Raw genomic sequence first — 17,140 nt, forward strand, 5'->3', positions numbered from 1 at the left:
ATGGCTAAAGAGAATTAAGTTGTCACTCAAAATTCCTGGACTGTGTTATTATGTAATGACAACAGTTCCATTCCAAGAATGGTACAAAGTCCATACCAGAATTTTTATAACTTAAAGTGAACTATATAGAACACTCCAGAGTTGATAAGTGACTTCTCTGGACTGAAAACAAGACAGGAGAAATGTATACAAGCAAGTAAGCATTGTTCCCAGTAGTTATTTATTAAATATCTCAACAGGCCTATTATCTTCTTTCAGTTACAACAAGGGACATTACTTGCATATTTTATTTACAGTGGATAAATTATGTTTAAACTTTTCTAGAAGATAGAACTCAGGGGAATTTAAGTAGGTCTCTAAAATAAGGAGTTCAGATAATTCTGGGGCTGAGGGTCCAGTATGGTTATTTCTACTTAATTAGACCAGTAATTAAGAAACAGATGAATTTAAGTCCCATTTTGGCTTAAAATCTGTATCAATATAAGCACACTTGTAAGTGCACATGTGTGCAGATCTCACAATCTTGTTGTCACTTTTGGAACTGGTAAGATACTCCTGGTGTGTTGCCTACATGCCCACGACCTGCCCCAGAAGTCACCTGCAAACAGTCCCGTTAGGCAAAAAACTTCTTCCTCACGGGTGCCCATTTTCTGTTCAAGAGCAAACCTACACCCTCCCTGCTCTCTGGTCTCAGCAACTTCATTTCCTGTTCATTCTTGACTAGGTTTCTGTCCACATGTACATTACTTAATTATCTCCTCACCCTCTGTGTGGATCTTGTCTTCTTTGGGAATCTAATTCCAAAGGAATAACCTCTCTAACTCTTTACTCTTCCACTTAACAAATTCTCACCTATGCACAGCAATAGTTCTCCTCACAGGGGTTCTTTCTGGTGTGATCTCCCACAATCCATTACAGCAACCAATGTGATCTTTTAAAAACGTAAATCATGCTAGTGTTTTGCTTAAAATCTTCCAATGGCTTCACCTTGCCCTTGAAGTCCAAACACCTCACCGTAGCCTGATACCCCATGTCATCTGCCTGCCTCCTTGATTTCATCTCATACCATTCTCTCCCTCACCCATTCTACTCTAGCCACTCTGTTTTCTGTTGCTCAAACACATCAGCCAAAGGGCTCTTGCACTTAATGATATACTCCAGCTAGATGCCTTCCTACAAATTTTTGCATAGTTGTCTCTTTCTTGTTATTCAAATTTCAACTCAACTGTCACCCCTTTAAAAAGAACTTCCCTGGGTTGTTTATTCTTGATCACATTTCTTACTTAATTTTCTTTGTTGCAATAATCATTGGAATTGTCTCTGTGAAACTTTTATCTCACTCCTGAGGATCTAAGTTCCATGATAGCAGAGGTCTTACCTGTTGTATTCACATGAAATTCCTTCTGCCTAGAATTTAGTGGTGCTTATACTCAAGAAATCTTTAATAGATTATCATTACACAAAATATCATATGCTCGTCACTAAAGATTACCGTAAAATGTTCCTCCATGCCTGTTAACATTAAAGAGAATGATACAATATACATTTTCCATGAAAAAATTATGTGAATTGATTCTTGACTAATGAATTAATCCTAATGGGAACAAAAACACATTTCAGGGGACAGTACCAATATTCCTCTTCAAAAAAAGTTGCTGGTACACTGGTACCATAATCAAAGTACTAGTAGTTGTACATAATAAACAAGGACAGTGAATTTTTATTTACACTAACTTTTCAGACTTCAAATAGATATTACCAATTAACACCACATACTAAATTTAAAACTGAATGTTTTGGTGTCCATAATATCAGTAATTGTAATAAATATCAGAGTCCAAAATGTTTTTTAATCTCAAATTGGTCTTTGAATGTCAAACTCTAAAATCTCGATTATCTTTTGCTTATTTCATAAAGAATTATTTCCCTTGTTTGAAATTTTTCATATTTTGTTGGAGTACCACCTCCAAATAAGTAATCATAATTTTAACATTGAAAGATGTTTTTTCTAATCAGGAAGTAAGAATTAGCAGAACTTCTCTGCTTTGTCTTTACTCTCTCTTGCAGAAAGCTCCTCTGAGTCTTGATGTTTCAAAGTAAAACCCTTCCTGAACCCACTAGATAGAAAACTTTTAGTGCCTGTTTCTAACTGCTCATGAGTGAGGGCCATCACAGAAAATAAGTAACAATGGGAACTGAACAGGGGCTGATAGAATTGTTACTGCTGTTTGGACTTACTTTTAAATTTTATTTCTCCACAACTATTTTATGGGGCTCATTATAGTGAGTAATAAATATGATGAATTGAAGAGAAGTACAAATTTCACTTAACTTCATAACAATCCATTTGGGCTTCATATTTATTTGAAAGTAGAATAAGGTAAATTTATTAAATTTTACATTAGTCACTGTCACCCTACCCCAATACACACACACACACACACACATTTATTAAATTTTACATTAGTCACTGTCACCCTACCCCAATACACACACACACACACACACACACACACACACTATACGTAGGACTGCCCAGAAACCTGAAATCCGTCTAGTGTTTTTCTTTCCTGTAAAGAAACATTGGTTGGTGATATAATACTTGCAGTATAAGTCATTACAGGTCTGATGTTACAGTTGTTACACATTATTGAATCTATCCAATGAAAAAGGAGCACAAAGGGAATTTCCAAATGCAGCTGCTATTTCCCATTTGTTAAATCCTTTTATTATACCATATAAGTACACAGCTGGGAAATACTATAGAGTGGGAGTTAAAACTAAATATTTTGGCTTCCAGACATTCAGAATACACAAAGGCTCCAGTGGAAAGCAATGCTTGATATCAAAAGAAAGTGAAAGTTTGACAACATTCCCAGCAAGTATGATTTCATTTATACTAATATGTAACACACTTGTAAACTTAAACTATTTCCAACTACCATGAATCCCACTTCATATGAATTTGGTAAGCAAGTCATTAATACCTATTTTCTGACAAAATTTTAGATCATAAAACTTTGAGAATAACTCACTGGAGCTATTTGGTACTTGCCAAGATACAAACAAAATTTTACTTAAAAAAAATAAGTGAAGTATTCTCTAAAGAAGTAAAATTATTTCCTCCTCAACCTGTATTTTCCAGTTTAATTATTTTTATTTATCTATGACCATATTTGGCAAAAAAGTCAAATTATATCTTGAACTCATCCTCCCCCCCTTTATCCCATCTGTCTCTACATTAATCCAAGCCACTGTCATCTCTTACCTGGACTTCTGAAATAGCCTCCCAATAGTTCTTCCTCCTTGCACTCTGTCTTCCTCCCATCCATTCATACTACAGCTAGAATTAACTGTCTGAAGTATCCTTATACCCTTCAATGGCTTTCCATTGCACTTAGAATCAAATCTCACTTCCATGATGTTATCCACAAAGTCTGGCTAGATATGGTCCCTCTTTGTCTCTCCAACCATACCTCATGCTGCACTGCATACTCACTCATTACACTCCAGCCACAAAGACTATCTTTCACTTCCTGAAACTCACCTATATTTTTCCCACCTCAAATATTTCACACATGTTGTTCCTTCTATTTTTTACTTTCTGTCCAATTCTTTGCTAAGGTTTCTAATGTCAACCTTTTATAAGGTTTATCCCATTATATTCACACATACCATTCTGTTCTTTTTCTCCCTAATACATATCACAATTTCAATTATATATTTATGTGTGTATATTTATTTAATTTCTGTTCCCGCTCCTGAATGTAAGCTCCATGAAGGCATAATCATGCATGTTTTATTCACCACTCTACTACCAGCACCTAGTAAAATGCTGGACCCAGAGAATATTCAGAGCCCAATTATCTTGCCAAAAAGCCAGTGGTAGTGACCAGATATCTATTTCACCCTGTGGTCTTGGAGGTATAAAATGAACCACTAAGTTCAATCAGAAAAACAGACTTTTGTCTTCCTTTATTATATTCTCTCTCTTCTCCCTGTGCAAGGAAAATAAATCTTCCAGGTGATCTATCTAATTGTATAATTATGATCCACTTTGAACCTAAAGTTAGTCTATAGAAGTCTTACTTTTCTTCCAGTCCCTTGCTTCTCACCTGCTGCTATGGAACACTAGGTATATCTGCAAAATCAGATGAAAAAGAAAAAAATGTCTGCCTCCATAAATTAGGGAATTAGTCTTTGAATTGGTTCTGAGGCATTAAACACAGAGTACGAATTTAAATACACATTATTAGTAGTTACAAACGTTTTCACATATTACCTTATTTTTTATTAGAGGAATAAAGCTTTTCCTCACTGTCCACTTAAAATAGTTTTCATTAACGTAACCAAAAGTTAAGAAATGTAAAACAGAGCTTAAAATTCCTAATCTAATGAAATATTTTAAGATTTTGCTCAGTTCTAGGTGCTAAAAAATTAAATATGTTTTTGCTTTTAATAGACAGTTAATGCCACTTACTATGGTTTCTGTTTTGATGATTAGAGATGGAAATTAACATGGGAAAACTGGCTAATCTATCGCATGTGTTCGGTGATGCTGTTTCTACCTTTAGGGTAAACTGCAGTCTGACTGAATGGTACTCAGGAACTTTGTGTGTCCTTTTGAAATTAATATATATGTGAAATGTCTTTATTATAAATCAAGGATTACCAGTAAAAATGATAAATACCGGCATTTCTTCATTGAAGATGTATCACCATATGACCTCACTCACATAGACATGTTGGCTTGAGACAATTTTTAAATATTAATGCACAGCCACACCTTATTTGATCATACCTACTTGGTATTACCAAGTTCACCACCTTAAATTCAGTGATTCAGGGAATAAGATAGCCAAATCTCCCCCCAAATTAAGTTAAATATCTTATGGCAAGTTAACCTAATAATGGACAAAAACTAAATCACAAACCATTTTCCAAATTTTCCCAGTTACTACTATTTAATAGTAGTAATAATATACATGTTGATTGTTTCATGACCTGAAGACAAATAACTCTAAATGATAAGCATTTCGAGCTTTCTCTAATGCACCTATTTGTAAAGAGGCCATACTAACAGTCACACTTAGCAACAGTAGCCAGATTCTAAAAGCTCACCATTCTTTGCTGAGACGACAGAACACTATCCCAGTCCGCATCCTGTTGAATGGTATTGACAAGTGTTGGGAGCTCCTCAGAGTGAGGTTTGTTGTGCATTATGGGGTGCAGAGACAGGTGGGAGGCCACATGTTGATCACCGCCCTCTTCCTTTTCCCTGGAGGTCAAATCTTGGGTTATCGCTTCCTCTCCATCAGCTGCACAGGCAAATGGAGAGGTGGCTTGTTTGGAAGACATTCTTCTGCAGAAGGAAATAGCATGGATTAAAAAGGGCTGTCAATGACAAAAGAATACACTATTCTTTACATTTGACTAATTCGGTAAAAAAAGAAAGCCTAACTTCAGAGATGTTTATGATATAAACTAAAGCACTGAAAAAGACCGCTCAGCTTATCTGTTCCACTTTCCCTCTTTGCACTTATTTCAGCAAACCTTCTCAGTAATGGATGCTTACCTTCTACCAATCCACAAATGAAATTTTTATGGAATACATTTTCATAATGCATAGTATATACATGTGTATATTTTTCTTCCCAGTTCTCCCAACTAGGTCATAAACTTTTTGAGAGTAATTCAGTGGCTGACTAGCAAAGAAAAAAAAAAGAATGAATTAACTGGCAAATGAGCCTATTTGGAGGATGATTCAAAAGTACAAATATTCAAATTTATCTCCTGTTCTATGTAGAAACTAAAGAAATCTATGTAAGAAAACATGACCAGGAGAGTAAGTTATCTATGATGAAAGTCTTAAGCAAGTTAGATCCTGTGTTCTTAGTTTATACCGTTTTTTATGAGTGCGAGGCCTAACACTGTTCAGTGCTAATCTGATCCTTTTCTAAAGACTTCCAAGGTTCATCAACTGTCATAACTTTTAAGTGGCATATTGATTGTCTGGCTGATAATGTTAGATTAGTATTAAGGCAATTTTGTAACATATTTGAATAGACTGTATTAAACAGCCTCTGTTTTATATTAGAAAATACATACAAGATTCAAAGCATTTACTATGAAAATAGTAAAATGCCTACTAAGCAAATATTTTTAAAACTCCAAAAACAATTACTGAACATTCATCTATGTATCCACAAGTAAACATGAACTGAATTCAGTACAAGGTCTCCATTCTGTGCTTTCATATACATACAGAAAATCATGATTATTGAACAGAATTTTAATACTTTAAGAATATCACTTTGTCAAGATGAGTTTCTTAGCAAAATGTTTACAAATAAAACCACCAAAAGTTTATAACTTGAAAGAAGATGCAATTGAGTTTTTTTTCTAAAACTTTACATTGTTTTTAGTTTATAACATCTGTAGCTCTAAAATTGCTGTGTAATGAAAGGAATAAAATCTCCACCGTAATTGCTCTTTAACATTAATTGATTTCATACCATTTTTTTAAAAATGCACAAATCAGTTAACATAGGAAACCGCATGAGCATTTTTCAAATTAGCAAATCATTAACTTGCTAGTACTGTTTCTACAGACAAATAAATACTGATTAAAGGGTCTAGAAATCTGAGATTAACAGTTAAATTTACAAATCTGTCACATGCTTTCATGAATATTGCAGTGAAGGAAATATCAAGTGCAAAGAAAAATAATTAAGTTAATTCCAATTTAAACAGTAGTTTTTATGTAGCAGCCCATGTTTCACATAGGATTTAACAGCTAATGCTAAATTTCTCACAATTAATGAGGGGGCTCAGATTTAGTATCCTACAGTGAAAAAAAATTAATATAAGATCAGCTAATCTAATTATGCACAGCTCTAAATAAAAGTATTACAGGCTTTTGAAGTGCTTTGAAACATATTTAAATGCTGATACCTACTTGTAATAATCATTCTACAAATAGGAAAAAGTTCATCTGTTAGACTTGATACTAGAAAATAAAATGGGGGAAAGGAAGTGCAGAAGAACATTTATATTTTCTTGGAGGAGACAGAAATGAAATGTTCTGAAGAGTGCTAAATCAAAGAACCAGATAAGAGTATTTTTGATTAATTTCTATTAATCCAAAAAAATGGACAAATGTATATACATGTGGAAAATGACACCAAAGGATGTATCTTAATATACAAGGATCACTATAAATACTATAGTAAAACCAGCAAATTTTAACTGTTCCACAAGTTTACCAAAAGCTTGCCATAAACAAGAGTGTTTTCACAGTTTAGACAATGACAGTACCAATAAATGTAATCATTCACATTAAAAACAAAAGAATGAATTTACTGCTGCTTTTTAAAACAGCTAAATACAATTGAAAGGCATAATCCAAAACTCTGACTTTAGCTCCTCAACAAACATCCTCTTATTATAAAGTGACTTGGCTCCTTCCAATAGCAAGATCTGTGATTGTTGCTTCAGTATAAATTAATCATGACACAAAACCCAAAATGAGAAGTCTCTTAAGAATAATTTCAACTACAACTGCACCAATGAACAATAGTGCACAATCCTAATTAAACACAACTACACAGCTGTAAAAATAGACTAAATCTGTCCAAAACTATGAGTTGAGTTTAAAGGCTGGTTTAATAAGAGTGTTTTCTTAAGGAAGGCTGGGCCCTGAGTCTTAATCAGCCAATAAATTATTTCCTGCAATTACATTAAATAGAAAATTATCTTCAAATGGGGAGTGTTAATTGAAAATCAAAATTCAGAGGGAAGTTTAGAAATTACACGCTGAATACAATTAGTGAGGAAAGGCTTCACCTCTACTTCATCAACAGTCTTCTGGTGATTCCTCCAGTGACCGTTCAGGAAAGTTACCTATTTATAACCTCACACAATTCGTCTTTTATTTTGCACCTACAAATACAAGTGTCTATCAAGGTTGCAAATAAAAGACAGGCTGCCAAAAGAAAAAAATCAATATTAAACCTGACTGTTCATCCTCAGTTCACACCATTGTTAGGGGACATGGAGAGGGGAAGGTGGGACAATAATGGTTAACAACCAAGAGAGGCATAATCAACTTCGAAATCTCTCCTTTTCGCAAAGTAATTAACATTTATTTTCCAAGAAGAATACTTTACCATATCATATTTTATTTAATTTCTTGTGTTTACTCTACTATAGTTCTCAATATGTTATTAGCAGAGAAAAAGGTGATGTTTGTTCTCTTAGATAAGTATTGCTCCGCTGCAGGCATTTCCTTTTGATAAAATTAGTGGGCTTGTTTCAGATTTGTTTTTTTATTGTTAGTTTTGTTGTATTTTTAAAAGAAGAAATGTGCACAAATTATTTTTAATGCATAGTTTATTAAATAAGTCTTAGATTTACTGATTATTAGATTCAATTTACTGATTATTTTTGCACAATTACTTTATTAAAGAATCTTTAATTTACTGATTACATCTTCATTCATTTTATTTCTTTAGCTTTCCATTTTAAGACATTTTACTAGGCCAACTAAACTGTATTCTAAAAGCTGCAAAGATATTTGACTTTTAATAATGTCTTTACCTTAACCACTGCACCACGGCTACTCTCCTTTAGAACTCATAAATCAAATACACACTCGTTAAAATTTTTTAAATGCCATGTGGGATGCTTACTTTTATTATGAATGCTAGTATCAGTAATCTTCCATTAGAAAAACTTTCACCCCCAGTGTATTAGGACAGTATCTGGCTTTAGCTGCTGCCATATACAATTTGTGAGCAAAAGAATCAAAATCCTTGTGAAATGGTCAATTTCTATGTGACTTTACTTTGTTTTATTTTTGCACTATTATAACTTAAAAATCATTCAAATGAATTGTTTTTTTAATTTGTATTAAAAAAATATCTCCCTAGTTATGCCCCCTGAAAACAGGGGTTTATAATGGAAGTGCTGACACAACCCTAACTAAAGCAGCGCAAATGTTGCTGCTATAATACACAAAATCAAGTTCTATTATTCTAAACTATCCTCGCTCATGGGATTTTTCTTTACTGTGCTCCCAGTCAAACTGCTGAAGCATGAAAAATTTAAATGCAATCAAATGTGCCCAATTCTACTTTACTAGAACAAGTGTCTACAGTGGTACAATCTTAAAAGGAGATGCAACAGATTTGTTTGGTGTTTTTTTTTAACTGTTTATTTATAATACAGTGCATTGGAGATAAAATAAAAGAGGAAATTACACTCACATGGTACCAGTGTATTGACTACACAGAGTACATTATAATCAGAGAGAAAAACTACATTGTCAACTTATCACATTGGTTAAACACGATGGTTTTCTGGGGCATAGCTATTATCAAGTAAAACCTCCAAAGAGAATTGCTTATCTTTGGGACACATGAAACTTAATTCCCATGATGTGTTCCCCGAGTCTGAAATGTCTATGCCCAGAGAGCAAGTGAATTCCCAGGATGCCAAGCCATTGGGAAGATGTTCAGGGCTTAAGACTTTGGGGAATGATATTGTCAAAGACAAAGTCTCCAGTAATTGATAATGTTTTCTAGGAAGTCAATAGGAGTACCTCTAGAAAGATGATAGTTATTCCGCTCTAAAACCCCAGTATAAAATCTGCATGTTTAGGTCATTACAAACTTACTCAGACAGTAAATTTACTTTATGTTCTTTAACAAGAAATCAAGATTAGCTGGTCCACAACTTTATAAAATGGTAAGGACATGGACAGCCACATATTAACTCCTCTATCAGAAAATCGTATTTTCCAGAATTTTAAGCCTTTCTGATGATGTTATTTTTTATAAAACAGTTATTTGTATAAGTTTAAAATAGAATTATTTTTAAGCAACTTTCTCATAATACACAGCCACTTGAAATTATATTTTCTTTTAATACTATTGTTTGGAAATAATCCATCTCAAAACTTAATTTGGGACTTACATAACTATCCAAAGAGGCCACTGAGTTTATTAGAACAATATTTTTAACCTGTTTTTTCTTAATAATGTTTTCATTACTTCTAAGATTCTATCAAATGGCATTCACTTTTTAGGAGTGTTACATTTATTCAAAAGAAGCCCTGTTTTTAACATAAAGCTACATTTTAATAGTTAGTTTACTTAAAGAAAAATTTTTTTTAAATCAGGCCAATATTCACATTTATTTTTGCAGCTCAGCCCCAGGCTAGCAAGGTAAGATTTATTTCAGTCAGCTAATTCACTGTTAATTTAATGCTGCAATTGATCTGATACTGGGAAATAAACAACTAATTTCCAAAACTGTAATACAGTGCCTCTCATTTTAAGGAGCATGAGTAACATAAATGTTCAGCTGCCAAAATGCACAATACCCAGGAACCCCTACAAAGGATGCCAGTCCACCCAGCCTAAGGCAAAGAATGCTTTAAAAACCTTTTTCCTGTACCTCTAATTCCCACGTTTGAGGAGTTGTGGGGGAGGGAGGACCCTGATTCCAGACATTAAAATGAAAACATCCCTTTTAAAACTTTTTCTGCTTCATTCAGGTAAAGCCTAAGGGTTGTTATTAATTCTTTATATTGTTTTATCCAGTACTACCTCCTTTCCCCAACAATGCCCCAACCCTCCAGGTTTCTGCTAAGTTTTCTCTCTCTTAACACCTGCTTAATAAGGAACTGAGAAAATCCAGTGAAAAAGAAGGTAACTACTGTCAGAGCTACCTTGGAGAGTTATAAACCTATCTTTTAAAAGATTTAAACTTTTAAAGATTTCTCTTTTACAAGATAAAAACTTAAGAGTTTGCAGTGACTATTTCAAAACATATATGGCAACATATACAGACAATACCTATGAGAAGAAAACTCACTGATATGAGTTAGCTGTCAGATCCTTAGAGATGAGGCAAATGAAGTATGCTTGAAGCCCTTGAAGTGTGTCTAGAAAGGGGCTTCAATTTATGGATTTTGACTTATCTGAGGCTTCTCATTTTTCACACCAAAGCATCAAAATTGTCTCCAAAGGCCTTCTGAGGTTCTGACAAAACAGAGACTACCTGGAACAGATTCTTCTCAAGTCATCAAAGTTAGTGTTTCTAGAGTTTATATTTAGCTGACAATATTGCTGTCACTTTATATAGCTTAAGGCTGTTCTTTGGACTAGAGCTCATATGTCTTGGAATGCTTTGACTCATGAATTGTTTCTCCTGATAATGTTACATCAAGTAACCACCTCTGTCTAATTGGTTAATATCTGCTGGAAGAAGCAGGCAAGCAGCCTACTAACTGGCCTGCCTGCCTGCCTGCCTGCCTGCCTATGGAAAACCTATAATTATTACATGTGTCTTGAGTATCCAGTTTCTTCCCAGGATCAAAACAACTTGACTTCATGCAACCTCTATACTTTTTTGCTTGATAGAAATAATATTGAATTTTTCTCACAGTTTATCTACCAGTAACTTGTCAGGATCTTTGCTTTGGAAAGCCAGGTCCAGAATATATAAATAAAATCAGTCACAACAATAAGAGCAAAACCAAACAATGGTTACTATAAATATACACTAACTTAGAGGATTTAAGTCAAGCACAATGACTTTATAGCTCAACTGAAAGACCTCTATGTGGTCTATGTGAAAGAAATCTGTCTAAAATAATAACAGAATGAATTTATTTATATGTGTTTACTTTGAATCTTCTCTTCACATGAAATGAGAACCATAATTTTTAAAGTGAATACCAAACATGTCTTTTGTCAGTTTGCAAACAATCCACTAATACAGAAGCCCAATTACAGCGTATCTTACCCAATTATTAATAAAAATCAGAAACCAGAACAATCAATTCTCAGAGAGAAAAGGTAGGAAGCTGTCACTATATATTTTTCCATTCTCACCTATATTTTCACTTTCTTAATATTGCCAGAGAAAAATGAAAATTGATACTGCATAGATTGTTTCGAAAAATGAAGGTTCACACCCAGTGACAGTGAACAAAATTATGCAGCTAGTCTCTGAAGTTCACCTTTGGCTAAATAAAGGACTCCAGTAACTCCTCTTTCATATAAGGAAATTAGGTATAAATTTCAGGTTCCTATCAAATAAGTGGAGGACAAGGAAGGAGAGAAGGAAAAAATGGGTAAAGGAGAGGGGAGGAGAGTGGGGAGGGGCACAGGGGAAAGGGGAGGAGAGAAACAAGCGTGGCTTTGCAGTTCATTTTCAGTTTGTCTACTTAATGAAAACCTCATTGTACAACCCCAAAAACCATTTCCAGCAGGCAAAGTATTTCTGATTCAGCGGAGGTTACACAAGCTTCAAAGCAGTTAAATATAGGTGCCAAGCCGCATTGCCAGGAGCTCTTAGTACTGTGAGTTAGTGTTACCTGACAGCTTAGTGAATATAAAATTACTTGTTTCTCCAATTGAAGACAATCAAATTGTCACCTTCCATTGTAATAATACACAACTAGTGATCAGCAAAGTGCAAACATAATCACCATGAAGAAAACAAAACATCAGATCTAAATCTCTCTACAGAGTAAACACATCTATCTGCTTCCCCCAAAAAGGAGTGCATTTTAATACTGAATGCTATGATGCAATCTGTGTTATTGAGCAGTAAGAATTAGTCTTACATTAAGTTAAGATGAAAAACAACAGAAAGACTAATTCATAAAAAGTGAATACAAATGCCAGTAAGAGCACAACTTTCCAGATACAGTACAAGACCTACAAATTGTATCCCTCCAATTTGGGTTGATAATGTCAAGTGTATGTCAGCAGCATGTCCATTATAGAAACCACATTTTCAGAGATTTCTTTGTAGTCTAGAAACTTTTCTGAAGGTACCATCCAATCTCAAAAGCTTTTGTCTTCTAAAGTGGACTATATTTTTGAGGTTGAAAATTCACCTCACAAAACTGATTTAATATTTCTACCCAAGTTTTAGAAATAACCAAACATAGGGTAAGGGTACATGTCCACAACTATTACTGAGATATACTCAGCATCTGGATTTTTTGTCTGAATTTGGTGGCCAGATTGGCCCACCATAAAAGTGATTTTAGTGACCCAAAGCTGTGTTAGTATTAAAGCTCTGGATATTTGACATGGTTCTCCCATACCCTGAAGATTTCTAAGACATATAGATTTGCTCCATACAAACTGCTTTTTCAATCTTAGAAAAATGATTTTTTTACTAACTCAGAATTTAAAACATTCAGATTTACATCTTTCTTTCCAATATGCAGAAACTATCTTTCCCATTCTCAAAAACATATGGGTTTTCTTCTTTCATCCATCATGTCTTCCTTGTTATCAGAAAACTATATCACACTTACAGCTAATGCCTGATATTCTACTTTTACCTGATACCTCTCTTCTAAATAATATCATTTATAATACTCTAACACAAAAAATGCACCAGCTGAGGTAGAAGGGGAAGTATAGCCGCAGAGTGCAAGTGGAATAAATTAAGGACCATCAGCAACATAAGATTCCCTGAGCTTGAGCTGTAGCATACAAATGCAGACATTTGCAATCGGATATATCATTTCTAAATGATATATAAAGCTTTCATTCTTTATAAATCAGATGGCCAATCAATCTTATATTGCCTTCTAATTCCACCAGCCCTCCACTTTCTTAGGGAAGGGTTGGGGAAAGGGTGAGATGAAGGAACTGGGGTAACTTTGTGGCTAGATCAGAAGGAGAGTCAGGATGGGAGAAACAAGAGAAAGGGAAATCCAATCTCTAGTTGCAGGTTTTATTGCAATTTGAGATAAATTTCATATCATTAAGGTAAGTCAGGATATGAGAAATAAGACTGCATTAGGAAAAGATCTTTTCTTTGACCTTGCCAACTTTCAAGTAATATAATAATTTTTTTCCCAGGGACACTGCTTATAAGCTTAACACAATAAAAACCTCCCAGCACAGAGGATGCCATCAATATTTTTTGAACTTCAATGATAAGTAACTGAATATATTCCTAAAATTATGCTCCTACAGAACATTCCTTACAATATAGTGATAGCAAAAAGTATCAACAAGAGGAAGAAAAGGAAACCTGTTGTCAGAGACTACCTCCCACACCCAAGGAGATAAATGTCTGCATAGATACTATCATAAGCTTACAGTTAGTGGAAGAAAAACAGAAAACATTAACAGATTTTTGTCTTATTTTAAAAAAAAGAGGGCTTATTTTATATGTTCCATGAGGGTAAGGATTACGGCTGATTTCATTACTGGATCCCAAGTGCCCAGGACAATGCACAACACATTGCAGACAACACTACTGGAAAGAAAGAGAGAGGAAAAATCAGAAAGGGAAAGATTAACAAATAGCTTCTAGAGAATCACAGAAAATACCGTTCATGTATTAATGTTGCCAACTTAAACATTGTTCTTTCTCTGTACTCTTTGTACCAAATATCTCATTCCTTAACATCTAAACCATAATTTTATATACATGTCCCAACACTGAACTCATTCTTATCTCCCTAAATATGAGTCCTCAAATGACTGCTAGACATTTATACAAGACATAATCTATGTTATAAACTTAAAATTAGCTTCATTGTTAGTTTCCAAAATACTCTCCTTCACTCACAACTAGAAGAGTATCATTCTCAGAACCATCCAAGTTCAAAACATGAACATTATATCCATCTCCTCTTTATCATCCTTGCTCCTCATTGCCAGCTTGTCATTAAGCTCCATCAACTCTTCCTTAATAATTTTCTCAAGCTCTTACTATACTCATAGCCACCTTAGCACAGGGCTTTATGACACTCCATACCTAGATCCTACAGCAGATTCTAAGCTGGTTTCCCTAACTTCACTATCTCCCCCTCCAAATCAATCTTTTTGTCATTCCCTTTATCAAGCTACTCTCTTAATCAAGAAACATCAGTAGCCCCTGCTGATGACAGAAAAAGTCCAAACTCCTGACTCTGGCATTCAAGGCCTTGCAACCAGATAAAACCAACCTTTCTAAACTTATCTTCTAGTAGTCCACACTTCAATCTTTACTCTAACTAGACTGTGACATTCAGGTTCCACTTATTGCGGTCTTCCAGCCTTTGCTCTACCTGTCTGCTTCCTATGTCTCCCACCTTTTCTTATTACTATGAAACTACTCCAAGTAACTATGATCACTCCTCTTCTACTCATTTCTAATAAGTGCTATAGAAATTTATTTTGTATATCACTCATTCAACACTTAATGGATACCACCTGCATAATCTTTTTAAAATATATAATATCTTTATACTTTTTAAGTGATCCCAGACAGATCACAAATTTTTCAAGGGAAAGAACAAAATCCTAGGCTTCTCTGTATTTCCACAGTGCCTAGTATAATATTTTGTACAAAAGAAATACTCAATAAATATTTGCCCAATTATTTAAATATTATTAAATGAATAGGCAGAAATAAATTTAGGGTATTACACTTAACTATACTTAAGTATAATGAAAGTAAAGCTTCTAGGTCTCTGTACAAAACTTGGTTTTCCAGGGCTGTGTCCTGTTCCCTCACCCCATGGCCAATTAAATTCATTTCCTACGTTTTAAGCTCTACATATTCTATGGCAAAAAAAAATCATCAATGTATGTTGTTAGTAATATTAAAAAGATGGATAAATTGACAGAGAGATGAATGAATGGGTGGATGGATGGATGGAGAGATGATTGAAAAGATACATAAATAATATTTACTAGATACTTAGAAGGTACCAGTCATTGCTGAGCATTGCCACATGTATTATCTCATTTAGTTCTCAAAACAGCTCTAGGAGTTATATATTGTCATTATCTCTTACAAATAAAATCAAGGCACAAAGATTTTTTTAAATTAAAACTTATGTAAGGTCACACCTAGTAAATATAGAAGGCAGAATTTGAACCCTGGTGATCTAATTTCAAGATAAATGCTATTAGAATTAAAGATAACATAATAAATCAAAATTAATATGTAACTAATATGTAATTGTTTTCAATTACATCTGAATTTTTCTTTACTAATTTATACACTTCCTACAGAATTTTACTTTTAGTATTCCAGTTAGATATTCTAGATACTCATTTAATCCAAGCCTAGTCAGAGTTTTGCTATCTTTGCTTTTTCCTTCCTTTCTAATTCTAGAGTTGAAGGTTCTTAATTACTGGTTAACAATAATAAAAAAAGACAGAGAGAGATTGAAGAAAGGATAAAAGGTAACCCTCTAAACCAAACCATTTAACTGACTGTCATTGTACACAGTTTGACAACAAAATTATTTGTGGAAGAAGTTCAAGCTATTGGCACACAAGGCTTACATAAACTCACTTTAGTTTTTATGTGGTAAATTTTCTAATAAATATTTGTTGGTTGTTAACTATCCATTACTATCCTCTCATTACTAGAAAGCTTTCCCTAGCATGCTTTTTCTGGTTAGCCTAGATGACTTAACTATATGCTTCTACAGATAGTTGTGAGGTAACGAAGTCACTGCCCATTCATTTCAAGGCCCAGAGAAGTATGAGATCCAATTTCTGCCTTTCAGCTCTTACCAGAGAAGCCATACCAGAAACATGAGATACAACTGGAGCTGTTTCTCTACAAAAGTAGGTGTTGAGGACAACCTTGCGGGTAAATGAGATGAGGTATACTTGAGCAGTAAATATTTAACGCACAACCCACCCACAGTTCATTTTGAGGAATGAAGAGTAGTTTAGATCCTCTTAAAATCTGACTCCCATAAAACATTATACATACCCTAACTTCTGGGGGAAACAGAAAAGGCTCATACACAAGGACATTCATTTTTACAAATTTTAATTGTCTGCAAAAGCTGAAGAAGGGTTTTTACCACCAAACCAAATGTCTAAATTTTTTATAGACACCAAACAGTCTACTTCCACAAATAATAACCAATGTGTGGCTATCTTGTATTTCTCCCTCCCCTACCTACAACATGCCCCTGCTTCCTTAGGCTATTTGCTCTAAGTTTCTCACTTGCATTTGCTGGTAACATATTATCATAAACAGCTCCAGGAGAACATGAGAATCCAATTGTTTCCATGAAAGGTTGCACAAAATTGTTGAGTTATCATTATAATAGACAAGTATGACTATCCACTGTATTGACTACTAA

At 34.1% G+C, this 17,140-nt stretch overlaps 1 protein-coding gene across 8 annotated transcripts in view; it reads right to left on the minus strand.

Moving 5' to 3' along the window:
* The window catches only part of SOX6 (SRY-box transcription factor 6), a 588,617-nt gene that overhangs the window by 341,915 nt on the left and 229,562 nt on the right, over window positions 1-17,140 (minus strand). For all 8 annotated transcript variants that reach the window (XM_057507418.1, XM_036877042.2, XM_036877041.2 and 5 more), the window contains one exon: window positions 5,122-5,362. In XM_057507418.1, the coding sequence (XP_057363401.1) occupies window positions 5,122-5,358 (237 nt within the window). In that variant the 5' untranslated portion in view covers window positions 5,359-5,362. The remainder of the gene's footprint in view (window positions 1-5,121; window positions 5,363-17,140) is intronic.

This window comes from Manis pentadactyla, chromosome 9 (assembly GCF_030020395.1).
Source record: "Manis pentadactyla isolate mManPen7 chromosome 9, mManPen7.hap1, whole genome shotgun sequence".
NCBI classification, from domain to species: domain Eukaryota; kingdom Metazoa; phylum Chordata; class Mammalia; order Pholidota; family Manidae; genus Manis; species Manis pentadactyla.